General features: G+C 42.0%; 1 protein-coding gene across 4 annotated transcripts in view; it reads right to left on the minus strand.

The window, feature by feature from the left end:
• Nucleotides 1-605: 605 nt before the first annotated feature.
• LOC119810817 (zinc finger protein 58-like) overlaps nt 606-21734 on the minus strand; it is a 34268-nt gene continuing 13139 nt past the window's right edge. The window contains exons 1-4 of one of the 4 annotated variants that reach the window (XM_038324479.1): nt 9170-9309; nt 4119-4245; nt 2973-3068; nt 606-2359 (exon numbers count right to left, since the gene is read on the minus strand). In XM_038324479.1, the coding sequence (XP_038180407.1) occupies nt 1128-2359; nt 2973-3068; nt 4119-4242 (1452 nt within the window). In that variant the 5' untranslated portion in view covers nt 4243-4245; nt 9170-9309 and the 3' untranslated portion in view covers nt 606-1127. Of the gene's footprint in view, nt 2360-2972; nt 3069-4118; nt 4246-9027; nt 9310-21734 lie in introns of those variants that run through there. The other 3 variants (XM_038324477.1, XM_038324478.1, XM_038324480.1) reach the window with 3 other exon arrangements.

Here is a 21734-nt window from a genome sequence, read left to right on the forward strand (position 1 = left end):
TCAGGCTATCTGGGCCACTTGTTTGAAACAGACGGTCAGAGTCTTGTCACTGGGCTGACAGACACACCCGGTCCAGGTCATTGGACCCGCTGGGAATCAGGAGATAGTTTCCCAGAACTCTTACTTTTAAATTAACCCATATTCCTTATCTATGCTTTGTCACGTGGCTCATGGCTTGTTATCTCATTTTCTACACATCCTGCTTCCTTGATGGCTGGCTGGCTCCTCCTCATGACTCCTCTTTCCGCCCGTTTCTCCCAGCACTCACAGAATTTCTCGTCAGAATGATTCATTTTATGTGTTTTATGGGCTGAAAAAGGGTAAACTTTTAAGACATTTGTAGGATTTCTCTCCAGTATGAACTATCATGTGTCCAATAAGCTTATAAAGATTAACAGTATTTGCCACATTCCCCATACTTTTAGAGACTGTGCTCAGAATGAATTCTCTCTCTCTCTCTCTCTCTCTCTCTCTCTCTCTCTTCATCGTCTCGCTCTCTCCTCTCTCCTTCCCTAGCTCGTCTACGTCTCTCCTCTCTCTCCCTCCTCTCCTCTCTCTCTCTGTGCCTAAGGATGAAATATGAGTAAAATCATTTACCTAGCTCTTCACCCTTGAAGGTTTCTCTCCAGTGTGCTGTCTGAAGTTCTTGCAGGTGTGCAAAGTAGAAAAGCATTTCCACACTCAGTGCACTTGGAGGGGTTATCTTCAGAATGGAGTGTTTGATGTCATCTAAGGCATGAAGAGGAAGAAAAACATTTGCCACACTCTTCACAATGTTATGATTTCTCTGCAGTATGAACTTTCTTGTGTCTCCAAAGGGATGAGCTATTACGAAAGGCTTCAGGACACTGTTCACACTTGTAAGGTTTCTCTCCAGTGTGAATTGCTTGATGTCCCCGAAGACTCCTGGAACAGGAAAAGCGTTTCCCACATTCTACGCATTTATAAGGACTGTCTTCAGAATGGATTATTTGATGGCGTCTGAAGAACAAGGATGAGTAAAAACAGCTGCCACACTCTTCACACTTGTAGGGATAGTCTTCCGAGTGAACTGCCTGATGCGTCTGAGGGTTGAAGATGAGAAAAAACAGCTCCCACACTTTTTACACTCATAGGATTTCTCTGCACTATGAACTCTCTGTGTTTCCAAAGGTTGAGTATTTACGAAAGGTTTTGTGACATTCTTCACACTTGTATGATTTCTCTCCAGTATGAATTGCATGATGTTCCCGAAGACTCCTGGAACAGGAAAACCATTTGCCACACTCTGCACACTTATAGGGACTATCTTCAGAATGCATTGTTTGATGTCGTCTAAGGGATGAAGATGAGGAAAAACATTTGTCACACTCCTCACACTTGTATGGTTTCTCTCCAGTATGAACTGTCTGATGTTCTTGAAGGTGTGCAAAGTAGGAAAACCTTTTGCCACACTCTGCACACTTGTAGGGATTGTCTTCAGAATGGATTGTTTGATGTCGTCTAAGGGATGAAGATGAACAAAAATACTTGCCACACTCATCACACTTGTAGGCTTTCTTTGCAGTATGAGCTGCCTTGTTCCCAAAGAGAAAGGCAGGCTTAGTAAATCCTTTTCCATTCAGGTCACACTGGTATGACTTCTCTGCAGTATGAACTCTCATGTGTCTCCAAAAGGATGAGAGATAACGGAAGGCTTTGTGACATTCTTCACACTTGTATGTTTTCTCTCCAGAATGAATTATTTGATGCACCTGAAGTCGTAGAGAACAAGAAAAACTTCTTCCACAATCTTCACATTTGTAGGGATTTTCTCCACAATGAGTTCTTTGATGTTGCTTAAGGAATGAGGGATAGCAAAAGGATTTGCCACATTCTTCACACTTGTAGGGTTTCTCCCCAGAATGAATCCTTTGATGTTGTTTCAGCATTGAAAGATAGTAAAATGATCTGCCACATTCTCCACACTTGTAGGTTTTCTCATCAGTATGATCTTTCTGGTGTATAAAAAGTGATTGGCGAGTATTGAAGGCCTTGTGACAATCTTCACACTTGTAGGGTTTCTTCCCAGAATGAATCTTTTGATGATGCTTCAGCATTGAAGGATAGTAAAAGGATTTGTCACAGTCTCCACACTTGTAGGTTTTCTCATCAGTATGATCTTTCTGGTGTATAAAAAGTGATGAGCGAGTATTGAAGGCCTTGTGACATTCTTCACACGTGTAGGGTTTTCCTCCAGTATGAAGTCTCTTGTGCATGGAAAGAGTTCTGTGAGAACTAAGGCCCTTACCACATTCTTCACACTTGTAGGGTTTCTCCCTTGTATGAATTCTCTGGCGTTGACTATGTAGTGAGTTATAATCAGCATTGGATGTTGTTCCTGTTAAGCAAAGTTGAGATATGAAGAAAAGCTAGGAAATATTCATCATACTTACAATACTTTTATGTGGACAGATTTATTCATACATATTGAACCATCAGTGACAAACTACAGTATATTTCAAACCAATAGGCACTGAGGATGAAGGATAAAATATTGTAGCTAGAAATAATTTATACTTATAGTAGAATAATAGGCACAACAAAATAGAGCACAGGCATAATCGCTAGCTAAGTTGCCTGCCTCTGTGTGATGGAATTGTGGGTTTGACTTTAAAAACCCAATCATGTTCATTTTGGTGCAGACATCTTTCTGGCATGAGTCTGCTCGCAAGCCCAGCAAATACATGAGTCTTCTAAATAGAACAGCATTTCCCTGAGTCTTCATTACAATGTAGATTTAAAAAATAAAAAACCTTGGAGATTTGCAGAAAAACATACACAGCTCACCATGGAGGAATCACAAAGCTTAGGAGAACTAAACCATCATGAATGTCTGAGACATCTTCCTTTGATAACAAAGATGTAACGGAGAGATTATCTCCACAACACCTTCTTTCAATGCACATGGGAAAACCTGCTTTTTTGCCCCTGAACCCCTCATTCCTACACACCTGGGTGCACGGTGGCTGCTGCTTGTATCTTCCCATCCCTAGGTCCTTGTGTTTGCTCCAGAAATGTCACCAGGTGTGGCTTAGAGACGACAAGACCTGTTTGTAGGAAAGGGAACAAGATTGTTGGAGTGTCCTTCTACTGGGAACTGACATGGCCCTTCCAGTACACTGTTTATAAGGAAAGGGATGATGAAATAAATGACTACAGACAATCAGTTCCATACGTGTTTCCTCACAGGATCACTACAGCACATGAAGGAATGTACAATGTCCAGATTCTGAGTCTCATTGAAAGGGAAAAACATTAAAATTTGTAGGAATTTTGTAGAGTCACTATATCTGGGGTAGACATTAGGATGAATACTTTTCACTGCATGTAGGGTAAACTTTAGAATGAATATTTGCTTTCTAGACGTACTTTGATCATGGAGAATCAATGTGGAGAACAGTAAGGAATCTTTGTGGAATACAGTGATTGTTTTCTGTGATTTGTACACTTGTTTTCTGAAGGGACACTGCAGCCTTCGCATGACTGTGGTCACAAGATGCCTCTGGCACACCTGAGGCTCTTAGATTAGTGCATATTACAAATGACAGAGTAACGGACTAAAGACATAGGGCATTTGATGCTTTCCTTTAGAGAGACAGATACATTAGATTAGGAACCTTGGTGTGAGGAAGTACTTTAGCCAAAAAACAACATTGTGTAAGAATAAGTAAATATGCCTTTGCATGGTGGCTGTTCAGCATTCAATTCATGATAGGCTGGACCTTCCTGCTGCCATACAGGCCTTAAACTTTCATCTTGGCGTGACCTCTTATTTTAACCAACCCATGCAGCACAGAACACCCTAACTAAAACTGGGTTGTGAAATATTTTAATTAACATGTATGCTCCATGCCTCATGGCATTGAATTTCTAGCAGTCCCAGTAGACATACTATTGAATGGAATACACGTTTAACACTGACAGTTCAAACACACAGAGAGAATACTGGAAAGCTTTGAGCTATGGATTAACCACTCTAATTCTTCTGAAAACGAAGGATATGAAACTGGCTGTTGAAATGCTCCCATGAGAAACCATACAAAGTGAGGAAGCTATATGTTGAGGGTGAAATAAGTCACTATAGATGAGATGCTCACCCAGGAATTCAAGGTGGCTGTAATTCTCCAACATCACATCCCTGTACAGATTCCACTGAGAAGGCTCCAGACATTCCCTCTCTTCTGGAGAGAAATCAATGGCCACATCCCAGAAGGACAGCATTTCCTGCAATAAAAACCAACGTGTTGATGGAGCGGCGGGGCTGCATTCGGCCACCCAGCTAGCTTTACCCAAAATAATTACACAGAAACTGTATTCTTTTAAACACTGCCGGGCCCATTAGTTTCAGCCTCTTATTGGTTAATTCTCATATCTTGCTTTAACCCATATTTAGTAACTTATATAACACCACGAGGGGTGGCTTAACAGGAGAGATCTTAACCTACGTCCATCTCAGAGAGGAGAAGCATGGCGACTAACTATGGCGACTGCCTGAAGCGTCTCCCCAACTCTGCTTCCTTTCTCCCACAATTCTGTTCTGTCTACTCCGCCTTCCTAATTTCTGTCTCTTAAAGGGCCAAGGCAGTTTCTTTATTAATAATGAAAGTAACACATAGACACTCCTCCATCACCAATGAATGATAATTAATTAAAACCGCAAATAATAATATAATACCAAGATGCATTGGGCTGGATAGTTTTCCTGTCAGCTTGACACTAGCTAGGGTCATTTGAGAAGAGAGAAGCATAATTGAGAGGAAGCCTCCCTAAGACTGCCCTGTAGGGAAGCCTATGGCATTGTCTTAATGACTGATACTAGACAGCACAGCCCATCATGGGTGATGCCCACCACAGTCAGGTGACCCTATATCCTATAAGAAAGCAGAATAATGTGGAATAGTGTGATATGCTTGTATTCTACACACTGAATGAATAGATAGTGGGTCCATCCTTGGGGAAGACCAGTTCCCCCTCTCTCAGCAATTTTTAGGCACATATTGTATTGGCTGGTTTTGTGTGTCAACTTGACACAAGCCAGAGTCATCAGAGAGGAAGGAGCCTCAGTTGAGGATAGTCCTCCATGAGATCCAGCTGTAAGGCATTTCTCAATTAGAGGTCAATGGGGGAGGGCCCAGCCCTCGGTGGGTGATGCCATCTCTGGGTCCTGGGTTCTCTAAGAAAGAGGCAGAGCAAGCCAGGGGAAGCAAGCCAGTAAGTAGTTCCCCTCATCAGCTCCTGCCCCCCAGGATCCTGTCCTGACTTCTTTCAGTGATAAACAGTAATACTGAAGTTTAAGCTAATACTCCCTGCCCTCCCCCAACACACACACAACTTGCTTTTTGGTCATGATGTTTTGTCACAGCAATGGGAACCCAAGATGCATATACTTTGGGGTTTTTTGTTGTTGTTTTGTTTGTTTGTTTTTGGTTTTGGTTTCCCAAACAGGGTTTTTCCGTGTCGCCCTCGTTTTCTTGGATTCACTCTGCAGACTAGGCTAACCTTGAACTCAGAATTCCGCCTATCTCTGCCTCTCGAGTGCCGGGACTAAAGGCATGAGCCATCCCCACTGGGTAGTTTTGTATACATCTTTAGGGGCAGCACCGCATGAAATTCTCATCTGCAGGATATCACGGATATTAATGTTGTCATTAACTCCTACTGTTGGGGCGTCACGTCTCTCCCTTGAAGGCTAGCAAAGCACCTTCTAGTGCTACGAACACTCGTCCGTAGGCCAGAGGCTCTCAGGTCAGACTGAGCATTGTGTCTGAAGTGCACGGTGTTTTCAGCACTAGGAGGAGGGAGGAGCCATGCTCAAGACTTTTGGTGCAGGGGAAAGGTCTACTCTGTAAGGAATCATCACACTGAAAATGTCTGCTAAGCAACAATGAGGATGTTGCCAGTGCGTCTTCAAATCAAATCAGACTGGAGACATTTGGGGAACAGAACACTTATTCCTCAGGGAAAAGCAACTGACACACGGCGAAAGTGTCTTTGTACCTCATGGAGCACGTTCCAAAATCTACAAGGGAGAACACAAAAACCAAACAGAGTTTCTACTCCTTTTTTTTTTTTTGTTAACAATGAGTTTGCCTACAGCAGGGCAACCTGGTCCCTAGGGAAACGACAAACATTGGGACAGAAGGAAGACGTAAAGGCTGTTCTCTGAGAGAACTAGAGCAGGTCCCCAACGGAGAACTCACTCTAAGACACTCCCTGATAGAGCCCAGCAGAAGGGGACACTGTTCCACACAGGGAAGTGTCTGCTCTCCTGGGACTAGCCTTTTGTGAGACGCTGCGCCTGTAAGCAGGATAGGACTAGGAGGGTTTGTTCCCAATACTATTAATAGCAAACATTTCAGAGGACTATGAAACTGGCAAGATTTATTTTCTTTTTGGAGAAGAAATGCAAATGATGTCTGGTCAGAGATGAACAATCTGTCATTCATTAAAAATTGCTACACGATATTCTTACTACAGTTGGGAGGTCAAAACCTGCACTCCACTTGAATAGGGGCTGTTCCTAGAACAACAGAATGGACAGAGTTGATGTTCTGAGAACTCTGGTATCACCTCTCGTTGTCTTTAAGAAATGTCTTTTCAGAGAGCCAGACAAAACCAAACATCTGTAGGGCATTAATGGGAAGTACAAGTCAGATGCCACAAGAGGACCTGATGATACCTGATCAGGTTTTTAACAATAGTGACCCTGCATTCGCAGCAGCCTGTGGACGGACTAAGCCACCTAGTGCTTAGAACGCAGCACACACATCATCGAGGAGCTACTCCTCGATCTCTGTCCCAGTTCTTTATTCTCTGTCCCAGTTCTTTATTCAGCAAGTGTGGAATGGAACCATCACTGATTTTTTTTGCTTTAAGCTACCATTTTTTGGAATGCTATGGCTCAGAGAATGGAATTGGAACCATGAAAAAAGCATGGGAGACTAAATGTAATGTCCTTTATGGAAAACATGAAGGATAGAATGAGAATTTAGTTTAAAAATAAATATCACATGCTCTGTACATTAGCTGTGCAAATGTAGTTGTGAATTTTAACAGCCTGTATATTGTTTCTGAGTCTTCATAGAGCAAGAGGAGTGTCTCCAGTAAAGAGCTGGGACATACACTAACATAGATCTGACTCATGTTTAAAATAGATTTTGCAAAGAAGAGAACAATGAACTGCAGTTTTTAAGAGAACAGGCAGGGAAAACAGGCACAACTTTGAAGTCAACACATGTAACTGATATGTTACTACATGTAAAACGACTACAGAGGACACCATGGCAGACTCTCCTATAACCAGAGTTGACAACATAATGAAAATCTGTGTGGCTCAGGTTTATTCCTCGCATATGTTTGACCCCTGCTCAGATCTTTTGCAAGGTCTCTCCATGGCCTCTGACACAATCATTCAGATCGATCGGCAGGAACTGAATGTCATCACCCAGCACCTCCACTCCAGGGTTCCCAGAGATGACACGTCTAACACAGCACGGCCATGCATGAGCTGTAAACACAATAACTCCTTCCGTCACGCTGACATAGAGCACAGTGAAAGAAGCCCGGGAGGAAAGACACAGGACTGTCAGCAAGGGGACTGGACTGGACCTATGCAAGAGCAGGACCCACCATTAGCAGTTGGCTTTACTGGATGGCTATGCAGTGCCCCATGTGGAGGACAGTGCAGGAAGTGGTTTTGTTCTGGCAAACTGTAAGAAGCATCTGCGCACAGTACACCCTCTGCTGTAAGGACAGGGGAAGGCTTCCCAGCTGCAGCTACAGACAAAGACCCAGGAATGAAATCACAGCAGCCGCATCAGTCAAGAAGTGCAGAATAAAAATGAAGAAATAATGGAGTCTCAGATTAGATATGAAAGGAACAAACTGGAAGAAACCAGTGAAAACTAGAAGAAAGCCGCATCAGGTCATGAGAGCAGCCAACAGAGATTAATATGCAAAAAAGAATGAACATTCATTGCGTATAGGAATATTCAAGCAAGGCAAAGAATTCTTCTTTACAGAGTAAATGCAAACAATTGTCTAATCACCAAAACTTAATGTCTTTAACAGAAACATGTTAGTGACAAAAGTTGAAATTACACCTGGACTGGGTCAGCAGAAGTTAAGCAGAAATAGTTCTTAAGTCAGCAATGCGCTGACTGCACGGGTGTGTCAAGGTGCTCGCTGTAATAAACAGGAAATTAACGATAGAAACTATTTATCCCATACATGAAGTATGTTTAAATGTTTTCTGACACAGACTCCGGTAGCCTAGGCTGGCCTGGAATTCGCTATGAAGCAGGGGAGGACCAGAGGGCCCTGCCTCCCCCGCACAAATGCAGAGGTGACAGGGATGTGCCTCAGACGAGACTGACGTTTCTTTTCTGTCACAGGTCTGGTTACTAAAATCCCAGGGATACACACAGGTCTGGGAGTTCTCCTCACTTGCTGACCTGACACAAAAGTTTTCCTAGTCCCCATTCTGCTTTGCACGGGGTCCTTCACTCCACACGTCTGCAGAATGTGTGTTCTCTCACCCTAGTCAAAGATTATCTATAGCAGCTGATTCTGGAGGATCTGTCTGTGTTTCGGGATTTCCTACCCGTGACTTCTGGAGCCTCGGGTTTTTCCTCTTAATTCTTTACTGGCAGAAAAAAATGGACACAATCAAGACCTCAAGACTGTTACAGCAGACCGGCTACAGAGTACAGGAGGAGTCAGAAACCATTTGCTCTATAGATACTGAGAAATCTCACAGCACCCCTGTGAGAATGGGTCAGAAGTGAAGCAGGCTTCCCCACCAAAGCCGCTCAGTGAGCTCCCAGCTCCCCCTCAGGAGCAGGCAGTCAGCTGACCATCCTTAGCTTGCAACCCTGGACCTTGCACTCCGCGCTTCCAGGCTGCTCTCCTGTCCCAGAAGCCCAAGGCGGACTCGGGCGGCACGTGGCGTCCTAAGGAAGCCATCACTCAGGACACAGTTCCTGTCGCCCTCTCCACAGCCCTGACCTGCAACCTCAGGCGTCCCAGCCAGTTGAGCACAGCACCTCCAAGGCTGCTTCTCCCTGAGGTTCTTCCGCCAGGTCCGCTTCATCCAAGACGGCCCCGCACCCCGCACAGTGCCTCAGGCTGCGATGCACCCAGGACCAACCTCCGTGTCAGAGACGGAACAGGAATGGGCAGCAGGCGGGACTCTCGCCCAACTTTGAGGAAGACGCACGTGTGGAGACCAAAAGCCGGAAAAAGCTTTCCTGGACGTCTTCGGGTGACGTCACAGTCGAGTGAACTACATTTCCCAGAAGTCTGCGCGAAGGAATCCCTGCAATCCTTGAGGGATGATATTTACTCTTCCTAGACTTGTGTTTGAGTGTGGGAGGAAGAAACAGAGTCCGCTGTACAGCTGGAAGGCCTGAGAAGAACCAATTGCTCGAATGTCTGACTAAAGCAAGCTTAGTTTTCAGGAGCACCAGGAAGAGGCCAGTAGACGTTTTCTCCCAGAGTCGGTATTTCAGAAAGCAGCCCTCATTGCCTTTTTAGGTGCCTTTTTGGGGAAGGATTGGCGTTATTAAAACAAAAAACATTTAAAAAATGCTGTCCAGATTATTGGCCGTTAGAAAGGAAGAAATAAAATAAAAAACAAGTTCAGTAATACATTGTGCGGAGTGGGGGTCATTATCAAGGTATCTGGAAAAATGTTTTCGTAAAGCAAAAGCGCAATCATATCACAGGTTATTTTTATGAGGCAGACGGTGGGCATACCTCACGGGGGCACGAGTTCAGCATCGCTGAAACCTGTTTCGTTAGGTACATTAGGTATTGAAAACAAAAACACGGTATGGAGACTTAATGTATCAAAATGTGGTTTCTTAACAAGGTGGCTACTGATTTGGTTTCAAACAGCCACGGGGAAGCAGTTTGATAGTTCACTTTCAGATCCACAGCCCAACATGTGTGAATGGGAGTCGAGACTTTGACAGAAATGTCAGAGATATTACTGCAGCGTTAAAAATCATGTTGAGGGGCTGGAGAGATGGCTCAGTGGTTAAGAGCATTGCCTGCTCTTCTAAAGGTCCTGAGTTCAATTCCCAGCAACCACATGGTGGCTCACAACCATCTGTAATGTCTGGTGCCCTCTTCTGGCCTGCAGGCATCCACACAGACAGACTATTGTATACATAATAAATAAATAAATAAATAAATAAATAAATAAATATTTTTTTAAAAAATCATGTTGAATCAGTTGTGCTTTAAAACGATCAGGCAATACTGTGTAGGGTAATCATTTTGTACACTGTGAAGATCTGTCTTATTCAGGGCACTTTCTGGTTGGTTTAATAAAGAGCTGAATGGCACATAACTCGGCAGGAGAAGGCAGGTGGTATTTCTGGGAAGGGAGAGGAAGAAAATGAATCTAGCTGCCCAGAGAAGTCAGCAAGATGCTGACCAAGCCAGGGATACAAAATGGTGGAAAGGTTTAAAAAAAAAAGCCATGAGACAGAATATAGATTAATAAGTTATGAGAGCTAGTTGGGAGGAAGCCTAGGCTAAAGCTGAGCTTTGATAATTAATAATAAGTCTCTCTGTCATTATTTGTGGGCTAGCGGTCCAGACAAGGAAGTAAGAATACACAATACACTAACTTGGGAACAAAAAGTATCTTTTAAAAATTAATTTTGAGACCAGTCTTAGTGAGCCTAATGTGATTCCAAATGTCAGAGGGTTATGACAACACAGCATGATCCATACCTGGTCTGGAAAATTTAGAGACATTCTCTGTAAATAATAAAGAAGAGAAACAAAAAACAAAACAAACAAAAAAACAGAAATAAGAACAAGAATTACAGCCGGGTGCGGTGGTGGCGCACGCCTGTAGTCCCAGCACTCGGGAGGCAGAGGCAGGCGGATCTCTGCGAGTTCGAGGCCAGCCTGGTCTACAAGAGCTAGTTCCAGGGACAGGCTCTAGAAAAACTACAGGGAAACCCTGTCTCGAAAAACCAAAAAAAAATAAAAAAATAAAAAAAAAAAAAAAAAAAGAACAAGAATTACAAAATACTTTTAAAACTAACAATATAAATAAGAGATTCTTGGTAAAGAAGTTTGAGTATGATTTAGGCTTTGTCTTAAATATGCAGTCCTGCATATAAATAATTCATGTTCCTCTGTACTGACTCAGATTGGTTCATACATGCATCTGACTCCTTAGCTTGTAACACAGTTTTCCTGGGAACACTGGAATCTCTTCAGTGCAGGAGGTTTCTCGGGGACACAAGGACAATCACTGAACAAGGTTAAAGTTCAACCCTCTGACATTTACTTCCAAAGAAGTCCATAATCCGTCTCAGGGTTTGCCACCTGTCCTTAAGTCCCTTGAAACTTTCAACTGTTAATCTATGTAATAAATTCAGTTTTTATGAGAGTTCAATTAGAATTTTAACAATATTACCGTTGTTTTTGTTTGTTTGTTTTATTTTGTTGCATGTGTGTGTGTTCTTTTTCACAAACCCAGATGTATATTTGGCACCAGGTGTGTTGAGTTCATGCTTACGTTTCCTTCTCCTCTCCAGAGTGGTAGGATACAGTTCCTGGCTTAAACTGGTGTGTGTAAGGACAAGTCACACATTATCCGTGGTTAGAATTCCCCTCTACATAAGTTTGATCTATTGTGCTCAATTTCCTTTCTTTCTTTAATACTGAAATTTGTCCTATGTGAGAGTTTTTTGAAAGTCGGATCATTTGCCTCGAATGTATCTCAGTTTCTCAAAATCTGGACAGAAAAATGCAAATTTCTAAAATTAAAAGATACAAGAAAGAAGTATGTAGTGAGGAGCTGCGGGCTCCCCACTACAGAATGGCACCCACGTGGATAACTGAATCCACAGAAAGCTTGAGAAACCTTGGGAAAGAATAGAGTAAAGCATGGCTTCTTGGTAGCAGCAATTTCTCGGGTCAGAACATGTGTTTTTCGGTTTTCAGCCGTAGTAGGAAAAAAAGCTGTGCTGTTTTAAAATGCCGGCTTTCTGGGTCATCCTACCAGGGCAAACTCTGACTCTTTCAAGCAGGCGGTCCTGACTATGGAGCTTTTGATTGTTGTTTAACACTGTTGCAGCTTGCTTGCTGGCAGGGACCTTGAACCGCCACAGAGCTGTGGTGATAAACATGGCTACAGCCCGTACCTCTGCCGTGAGGCTGGAAAGCTAAGGAATGGGCTGGATCTAGCTGTCAAAGTCACAGCTTTAGTCCTACTGATATTGTTTCGTAAATTAAAGACTCATGTGGTCCAAAAAAAGAGATATACAGTAAAAGAAAGATTCAAAGTTGAAGAAAACGTCAAAATGGTTTACAATGTGTTGAAAATATATGTAGACTAAAGTTAAAGTTCTTAAAAGTAAAAAAAAGAAAAAGAAAAAGAAAAAAAAGGAAGTAGTTTGTTGTGGTGGTACACACCTTTAATCCCAACACGTGGGAGGCAGAGGTGGATTGACCTCTGTGACTTCAAGGTGTGGTAGCACACACCTTTAATCCAAATGCCTGGGAGGCAGAGACGGACAGATCTCTGTGAGTTCAAGGTGTGGTAGCATACACCTTTAATCCCAGCACTTGGGAAGCAGAGACAGTTCTGAGAGTTCAAGGACAACCTGGTCTACAGAGTTATTCCAGGACAGAGATATACAGAGAATGTGTCTCAAAAAGTAAAAGTAAAAATAAATGAAATAGAGGTAAAAATAAAGCCACATAAAGATGGAAAATATACGGAGAATTTTGATACTGTATGTTATTATGCTCTCTTTGAATTGTTTGAATGCTGAGGAAGAAGCAACAGCTGCTAAAAGATATTTGTTTATAAATGCTGCTGAACTAATCCAACATAGACATTTTGAAAATACCTTGACTTCAGAATTTGGATCTAAGGATATGATACTTTGGAAAAGAGATTCTTCTTTTGTTTTCACAGAGGATGAGACACTGTGGATTGCTTCTGTCCCAATGTGGTATGATAGACCACGCCCTCCTGAAAGGTTGCTGTGAACACCTTCAGAAAATTACTTCACCCAACTGATGATTGAGATGAACCTGGCACACAGGTTACACCATGAAAAGATCTGATTAACAGCGTCCCCATTCAGCAGGAAGCAGTTTGGAGAGAAATAACTGCGCCCATATTCCCAAATATTGTTTATAAATGTTCTTTTACATTTAAAGGGGGAGATGATATAGATATGAATAATTTGCATTGGTATGGATTTTAAGGTCAATTTTGTTATATGTATATGTATTTCTGATCTTGATTGTGATTGTGTAGTTCATTTTAAAAATGTAATGTATAATTAAGAAATATAGGTTGTTAATGGATAATCATCGATAATAGTAAAGCTTATAGTCATGTTAGATTTTCTAGATATATAGAGATATATTTTAGTTAGATAGGCATTCATAATATCTTTCAAAGACTACAGAATATTCCACTTAAATGTTTTAATAACTTAAGGCTTTTCATGACAATGAGACATATCTGCTCCTGGCAGCACTAGCTACTTCAAGAGGAAAATGGGCATCGAAGAGGCTCCTTATAGAGTTTGATAGCCATTTGGGCAAGAAACTGCTCTTGACTGGACTGATGCATAGACTGGACACAGAGAACCCTAAGAGAGAGGACTGCTGAACTTACCTATAGGTGAGATGACCTTTCGGGGTTCCTGATTCATGAAAGAGTCTCCAAGACATTTTGCAGGACACAGCAGATACTGACTGAACTGCCTTTGAAATTTCCTGCATCATGGAAATGTCTCCTGGAAACTATGGGCCTGTAGGCCGAAGATGGATGCCCCAACAGTACAAAAGAACTTTGGGTGACTGCCCAGGCAGCGAGATGTTTCTGTCACTTCTAGAGTTTAAAAGTTACTTATTTCTTGTTTAATTAGGTAATATTATATCTTTCTGGAGTCTTTGATGGAGTTGAAGAAAGGATAGATAGTTATAGTTTTCCTTAGTTATGATAAAAGATAAAGTAGATATAAATATTGTAACTGTAATTTTTGAATGATAACTGTTTTATATGTATATATGTTATATGTAATTTTACTATGTTAAAGTTAAAGCCTTTCCTTTTTGTTTAAACAGAAAAAGGGGAAATGATGGAGGCGGGTCTTCTATTAATCTGTTGATTTCATTGGTTAATTAATAAAGAAAACGGCTTGGCCTAATAGGTTAGAAAATAGGTGGGTGGAGTAGACAGAACAGGAAGAAGGAAGTGAAATAGATGGCTCAGACAATTGCCCCGCCTCTACAACCAGAGGCGATGAAGCTCCAGCCCAAGATGGACGTATGCTAGAAACTTCCTGGTAAGACACCATTCATGGTGTTACACAGATTATTAGATATGGGTTAAAGCAAGAGATGTGAGAATTAGACAAAAAGAGGCTGAAACTAATATGGGCCAGGCAGTATTTAAAAGAATACAATTTGTGTGTTGTTATTTCGGGTGTAAAGTTAACCATGCAGGAGCCGGGTGGGAAGAAAAGCAGGCCTGCCTGCAGCTCCACACTACAGAAGTATCAAGTAATCTTATTAGAATTTGACGCTGAAATACCTTACTACCCACCATAACTTCCACCCTGGAAACCCCTGAGAGTTTCACTTTCCTCTCTTCCTAGGAAAGGCAATCCATACTCAGTATCCCTTAGACTCTATAGTCAGAAGACAGTCAATGCCCAAAGTCTCTTGACTTTGTAATTCAAACAATTGCTTATCCCTATTTGGATTATGCTCATTGTTAATGAGAAACTGATTGGCTAGTAGCAGGGCAAGAAGAGATTGGATGAGACAACCTGACACAGAGAGAATGATGGGAACAGGAAGCACAGACTCAGAGCAGTCACCAGACACAGTTAGAGAGTATCTTCTTTTCCTCAGTGATCTACTACTAACTTTCGTTGGTAGACATTAGCAGAAGTTTGTCTAAGGCATTTGAGATCTCCTCAAGTGGACTGTCATGCATCCTGGATGACTGAGTTGAAGTCAGGTATACCATAGGGATGTCACAAGACACTGGTTGTCCCAGAAGGGAGTTGAAAGATTACATATCTTTATTACCATGCCTTACCTTGGAACATTGACTTTATAGAACATGATGATAGAAATCTGTAGAGTCCCTGGAGATTAATCTGAACATGAAGAGATACTTAGATACTAACATCCAATCTGTCCTGGTTTCATGTGTGTTTGCATGACCATGTTTGTCCTTGTTACTTAGAAATACATTAAGAAACATCCATACTGTTTCCAGTTTTCTGCAATATCAGACATTTCTTGTGGAAATCCTTGGTCTTGGCACTTGCATGTCTATACGGTTTATACATGAGGTCTGCTACTTCACCTATTCCCTACCCTGTAACCTCTGTAGTGTCTGTTTGTTTAAAGACAAAGTATTTCCTTAGCTATATAGACCAATCTATCAAAAATGTATAGATAGAAATGGTCACAGACAATCAACGCCCCTTCAATTTTAATGTAACTTTTTAGTTACGGGAGAAGTCCATGTGTTTGTTAACTTCTTCTAACTCCCAGAGGAGTTATAAAAGCTCAGTTTATAGCTTAGACTTTACCCCACTGTCTCTTATGACTTAAATTACCTATTTCACTTCGTCTATGGTTGTCTACCACATTTTTGGTGGTATAATCCTCTTGTACACTGTAAAGATTTGTACTCAACTTGGTTTAATCAACACTATTGGCCAGTTAGCCTGGCAGGAAGGATAGGTGTGATGAGCACACTACAGATGATGGGAAGAAGGGCAGAGCAGGAGTCATGAGCCAATGCAGAGGGAGCAGGGACATGAATGTGTCATGCTAGATAAGGACCACCCAGTGGCAATGAGTAAACTGAGGAATAGGGTTAACTGAAAAAGTAAAGAGCTGGTAGTAATAACTCTTTTATATTGGATAAGAATTTACAATTATATAACCCTTAAGATTGGGTTATTAGAAGCGAAAACGAGGAACTACCATCCATACCCATGACTCCCGGCTTTTACCTCTTCCCCTTCATGTCTTGCTCCCTTGGTGTCTCTCAAGATATTCTGTCTTTATCCTGCCCAAAGCCTCTTTAACCAGAAGTCAGGGTTATTAGCCATTTAGACTTTTTATTAAGCCATTAAGAAGTTGACATGACAATGTATCTTCACAGTGTACACACAAAAATCTATTCCACAAAACGTCTCTTACACTAACTACTCTCTTAACCTGAGAAGGCACCCCCCAAAAAAAACTTGTAAAATATTTCTTCAGCCCAACACCTAGTGGTCATTCTGTTTGAATACATTTTACATTCTTATGAAATTCATTATCCATAATGTTATCCTGATAACTGCTCCGATTGCTAAAAAAGTGCCAATATGCACTTAGTGATCCCAGATACTTTGGCGCTTGAGGTCACCAGGCTCTGAAGAAACTTTATTAAGTCTCTGGTTACCTTAAAGGAACCCATGGATGGATGGGAAACAAAGCAAATTCGATGTGCTCACAGCCTGAGGTGAGGGAGCCCAGAATAACAGCCTGTGGGGCCGCAGGAGGCTCCCAAGCTGGAGCTGCCATGACTGCAGTAGCCAAGCAGTCTCCCTCCACCTCTTCACCCTCCTGAAACCCTAATCATGCAGCAGACCACGGAGCCAGGGAGGCCGCTCCCAACTCACAGGGGCTATGGGGGTTTGGGACCACTTTTTCTATGCTGGGGGGCACCTTAGTGGTGCGGCTCTCTAGCTAGAGAAGTTATACTGGGTCCCTAATGCCAGCTGTTCTTAATAGGCCCTCAGGTCTCCCTCCTCTAACTGTGGGAGGATATTCCCTCTGCCCTTGAGATTTTCCGTGCTTTATGACTGTGGTCTGCCTTGCTTTCTTTCCCAACAAGCCTGGCTACTCCTCTTTATATTTTTACTTTTAATACATAGAGGACAATTGCTTTCAGAGTATTGCTAATACTACACATATATGAACATATGTCTTTGAGGCTAGGAATTGGGTGATCCCACATCAGCCCCAAGCATATGAATCTCGAAGGGGTTGTTTTAAATTTCCTGTCCTTAGCCAGTGCCCCTTACTTGAGACAGGGAAAAGGAGATCAAAAAGACAGGTAGAAGACATTGTGGGATTAACAACAGCTAGCAGGCTGCTATGCCAAGGGAGGCCGTCATTGTTTATCTCCAGGTATAAAGGTGTCTGAATAAGGCGGGCGGTGGTGGCGCACGCCTTTAATCCCAGCACTCGGGAGGCAAGAAGGCGGCATCTCTGAGTTCGAGGCCAGCCTGGTCTAAAGAGCTAGCTCCAGGACAGGCTCTAGAAACTACAGGAAACCCTGTCTCGAAAACCAAAAAACAAAAAAAAAAAAAGAAAAAAAAGAAAAAAAAAGGTGTCTGAATAAACACAGATAATGCATTCAATCAGTTTTTTCCAAGTTCTTGCCGATGTATTCACCATAAAAATGCATGACAGAAATACTGTACTATCCATATGTGAAGAATATGTATGGGTGTGTACTATGTAATGAGAAAAAAGAATAAAGTTAAATATTAGGGGATGAGGGAAGGATTTAAGCAGGTAGTGAACATGGATTGTGAAGAGCACCTAAGATACTGATTTTTCTTCAATTCAAGTGCCCATCAAAATCCCAGCAAAATTCTTCAAAGAGCTCGAAAGAACGGTACTCAACTTCATATGGAAGTACAAAAAACCCAGGATAGTCAAACAATCCTGTACAATAAAAGTGTTTCTGGAGGCATCACAATTCCTGACTTCAAACTCCATTACAAAGCTACAGTAGTGAAAACAGCCTGGTATTGGCATAAGAACAGACAGGAGGAACAATGGAACTGAATAGAAGACCCGGATATCAATCCACACATCTTCAAACACCTGATCTTTGATTGTAGTGTGGAGCTGCGGGCTGGCTTCCCGCCGCCCGGCTCCCAACCACCAGCTAGCTTTACCCGAAATAATTACACAGAAACTGTATTCTTTTAAACACTGCCTGGCCTACTAGTTCCAGCCTCTTGTTAGCTAATTCTCACATCTCTTGCTTTAACCCATATCTAATAATCTGTGTAACACCACGAGTGGTGTCTTACCAGGAAAGATTCAGCATGTCTGACCTGGTGGCTGGCTCCATCTTGTCTATCTCCCTGAGGAGAGGCATGTGCAGTCTGTCTCAGAGAGCATGAGACATGGCGAGTTATTACCTTCCCTGCCCAGCATTCTGTTCTGTCTACTATGCCCACCTAAGGGCTGGCCCATCACTGGGCCAGTCAGTTTTCTTTATTAGCCATGAGGTCCTCTATCATTTGATAAATAAGCAAAAAAATATCAAATGGAAAAGAAAAGGATATTTAACAAGTGGTGCTGGCATAACTGGATATCAATATGTAGAAGGATGAAAATAGACACTTATCTATCACCATGCACAAAACTCAAGTCCAAATGGATCAAAGACCTCAACATAAAGCCAGCCACACTGAACCTGATAGAAGAGAAAGTGGGAAGTACACTGAACGCACTGGCACAGGGAACCACTTCCTAAATAGAACCCCAGCAGCACAGACCCTGAGAGAACAATAAATGGGAGACTTCTGAAACTGAAAAGCTTCGTAAAGCAAAAGACATGGTCAACAAGACAAAACAACAGCCTACAGAATGGGAAAAGAATCTTCACTAACCCCACATCAGACAGAGTACAGACCTAAACAGAGAACTCTCAATAGAAGAATCTAAAATGGCTGAAAGACACTTAAGGAAATGTTCATCGTCCTTAGTCATCAGAGAAATGCAAATCAAAACAACTCTGAGATTCCATCTTACACCTGTTAAGAATGGCCAAGATCAAAAACACTGATGAAAACTTATGCTGGAGAGGTTGTGGGGAAAAGGGAACACTTCTGCATTGCTGGTGGGAATGCAAGCTGGTACAACCCCTTTGGATATCAGTGTGGTGATTTCTCAGAAAATTAGGAAACAACCTTCCTCAAGACCCAGTAATACCATTTTGGGTATATATCTAAAGGAGGCTCAATTGTGCCACAACGACATGTGCTCAACTAAATTCATAGCATCTTTGTTTGTCATAGCCAGAACCTGGAAACAACCTAAATGCCCCTCGACCGAAGAATGGATAAGGAAAATGTGGTACATTTACACAATGAAGTACAATACAGCAGAAAAAAAAAATACAGCTTGAATTTTGCAGGAGAATGGATAGAGTTAGAAAACATTATTTTGAGTGAGGGTAACCCAGAAAACAGAAAGACAATTATCATATGTACCACTCATAGGTGGTTTTTAAACATAAAGCAAAGAAGCCAGCCTACAAACCACAATCCCAGAGAATTTAGACAAACACTGTAGACACTAAGAAAGACACACATATATCTGATCTACATGGGAAGTAAAAAAGTAGAAAAAAGACAAGATCTCCTGAGTAAATTGGGAACACAGGGACCTTGGGGGAGGACTGAAGGGGGGGAGGGGAGATGCAGTGTGGGGCAGAGAAAAACGTAGAGCTCAATAAATTATAAATAAAAAGAATTCCAAGACCAATACTGAGATAAGCTCAACAAGCTAATGAATGAGTGGTTAATGGTGGTGACAGCTCTTAATCCTCCTATCTGGTATGACAAAGCAGCAAAGCCTGTTAAGACCGCACACAAGGAAGGATCAACCTTAAGGGAAAGGGCAGTTGAGCTTGGCTACCTCACAGCAGAGCAGTCCATGAGTGGTGAAACCCAAGGACATGCTGGACCAAAGTGACTTAAATAAATTTATATTTAAATAAATTTGCATGAAATTAAAAAAAAATAGCCTTTCTACACAGAAGCCATTCTTGGTTATTAACTGAGATGAATTGAAGTGAGAAGCACATTTCTCTGTTTCCTCTAATTTGCACATTTACATGTTAATGAACTGTTTTAAAAAACTCAATGATAGGAATTATAGGATAGGTCTTTTGTAACTTTCTACCCACCAAGTTCAGTTGACGGCTATGTGCTTCCCCACTTTATGATGATGGATGAGCAGGAACTAAGGCAGCTGTGATCACTGTGGATGTAGGAGAGGGGGGGAGGGTGGAGAAGCCCTGTACATCGTTCCTCTGTTGTAGGCATGACAAAGTCAAGGGGAGGATACAAGGGTTGACTCATCCCTCAAAGCAATCCCTGTCTCTTCCCTGAGGGTTACACTGAGGCAGAGCTTCTTAGTCCCTGCATCTGAGCCCTTCGGGGAGTCCTCTCACCTGCTCCTCGTGAGGCCTTCCCTGTAAGGGTGCTGATCCACTGTAACTTCATGACAGCCAGATTCAGGTACTGTAATCACTGCTAAAATAAGTTTGGACATGTACAAAACCAACAAACTTTAAAATGATATTTGGGGAGAATTTAATACATGCACGTTGCATATCTTTTACTTAAAGTTCCATATTCCTTCATCTATTACTTCTTACTTTGAAAAAACAGCATTGCTCTCACAACATGCTCGGCATTTTCTTTGTTATTTCTTCAATGCACTTAGTGTTTCCTCAATGTTAGGGGTGCAGAAGAGTTAGTGGAACCTGGAGATAACCAGTCGATTGTCTTCCTTAGGAGTCAGCAATTGCCAGAGTTCCTCCACTGAGGTGAGACAGTGAGGGCCTTATGCACCCATGCTTGTTGTATGCTGGGGGTTCAGCTTATGTGTTATCCACATAGTCATAGTCACAGAATATACATACATTAAATGGTATTAGCATTTCTATCAATGTTTTCACTGTTCTAGAAATGTCTCAACATCTCTACTGCTTCAGGGCCACACATCTACTATACCTGGCTCTGACATTCTTCCCAACTCTTCTCCAGGACTTTTGGCTTTAGATGTGTGCAAGGGAAATCACTTACAATGTGTGATACAGTATCACCTATGGATTAGGACCCCCACAATGAATATTCTCTCACTTTGATCATTTTGCATCTGTGTAGTCTTTTCCATCTACCACACAACTAATACATTCTGGAGAGGGTTGAGAGGTGCCTGACTGTAGGTATAAAGTTGAGAACTTGGGTTCATTTAGTTACTGTCCGCTCATTAGAATGACAACATTAAGTCCTCCCTAGGACTTATCACCCAGTCAGCACAGGTTTATCACAACATTAACATCACATGAGTTACAGTTTGTAGAAGGAGCTTCAAATGCAGTCAGCAACTGATTGTTACCCCAAGAGCTTTAATGCCATTGTTGCTCTACAGCACTGCTGTTTTTATCTGAGGCAAAGCAGCTGCACCTGAAACTATCACTGCCTCAGCTGATGATGGCACCTCTGCAGCCACAGCTGCTTCCTTGCTGTGGATATCTTAGACAGTAAGAGTTTTAAAACAGTTTTAACTCTGTCTCTGTCCTTTATTTTACCAATAAGGATTATCAATATAGATTATCAAATGCTGGGTGAAAAATCTGCTAGCTCAGAGAGGCAGAAGCTTCTCACACCAAGGAGGAATTACAACAGCTTGGATGACTCCAGTGAGAAAAACAACAGTAACTTTGACATAGCCCAGATCTCATATTCTGGGCAACCAATGGACAAAGCTATGACATGGTAAGGTTTCATGGAGTATTTATAGTTACAGAAGATAGAGACTTATTAATAATGGCAAGTTTCAAATACACTGCTTGAACAACTGGTTGGGAGTTGGCAGCAAGAGAAGTCTCT

Source organism: Arvicola amphibius, chromosome 3 (genome assembly GCF_903992535.2).
Source record: "Arvicola amphibius chromosome 3, mArvAmp1.2, whole genome shotgun sequence".
In the NCBI taxonomy this organism is placed as follows: domain Eukaryota; kingdom Metazoa; phylum Chordata; class Mammalia; order Rodentia; family Cricetidae; genus Arvicola; species Arvicola amphibius.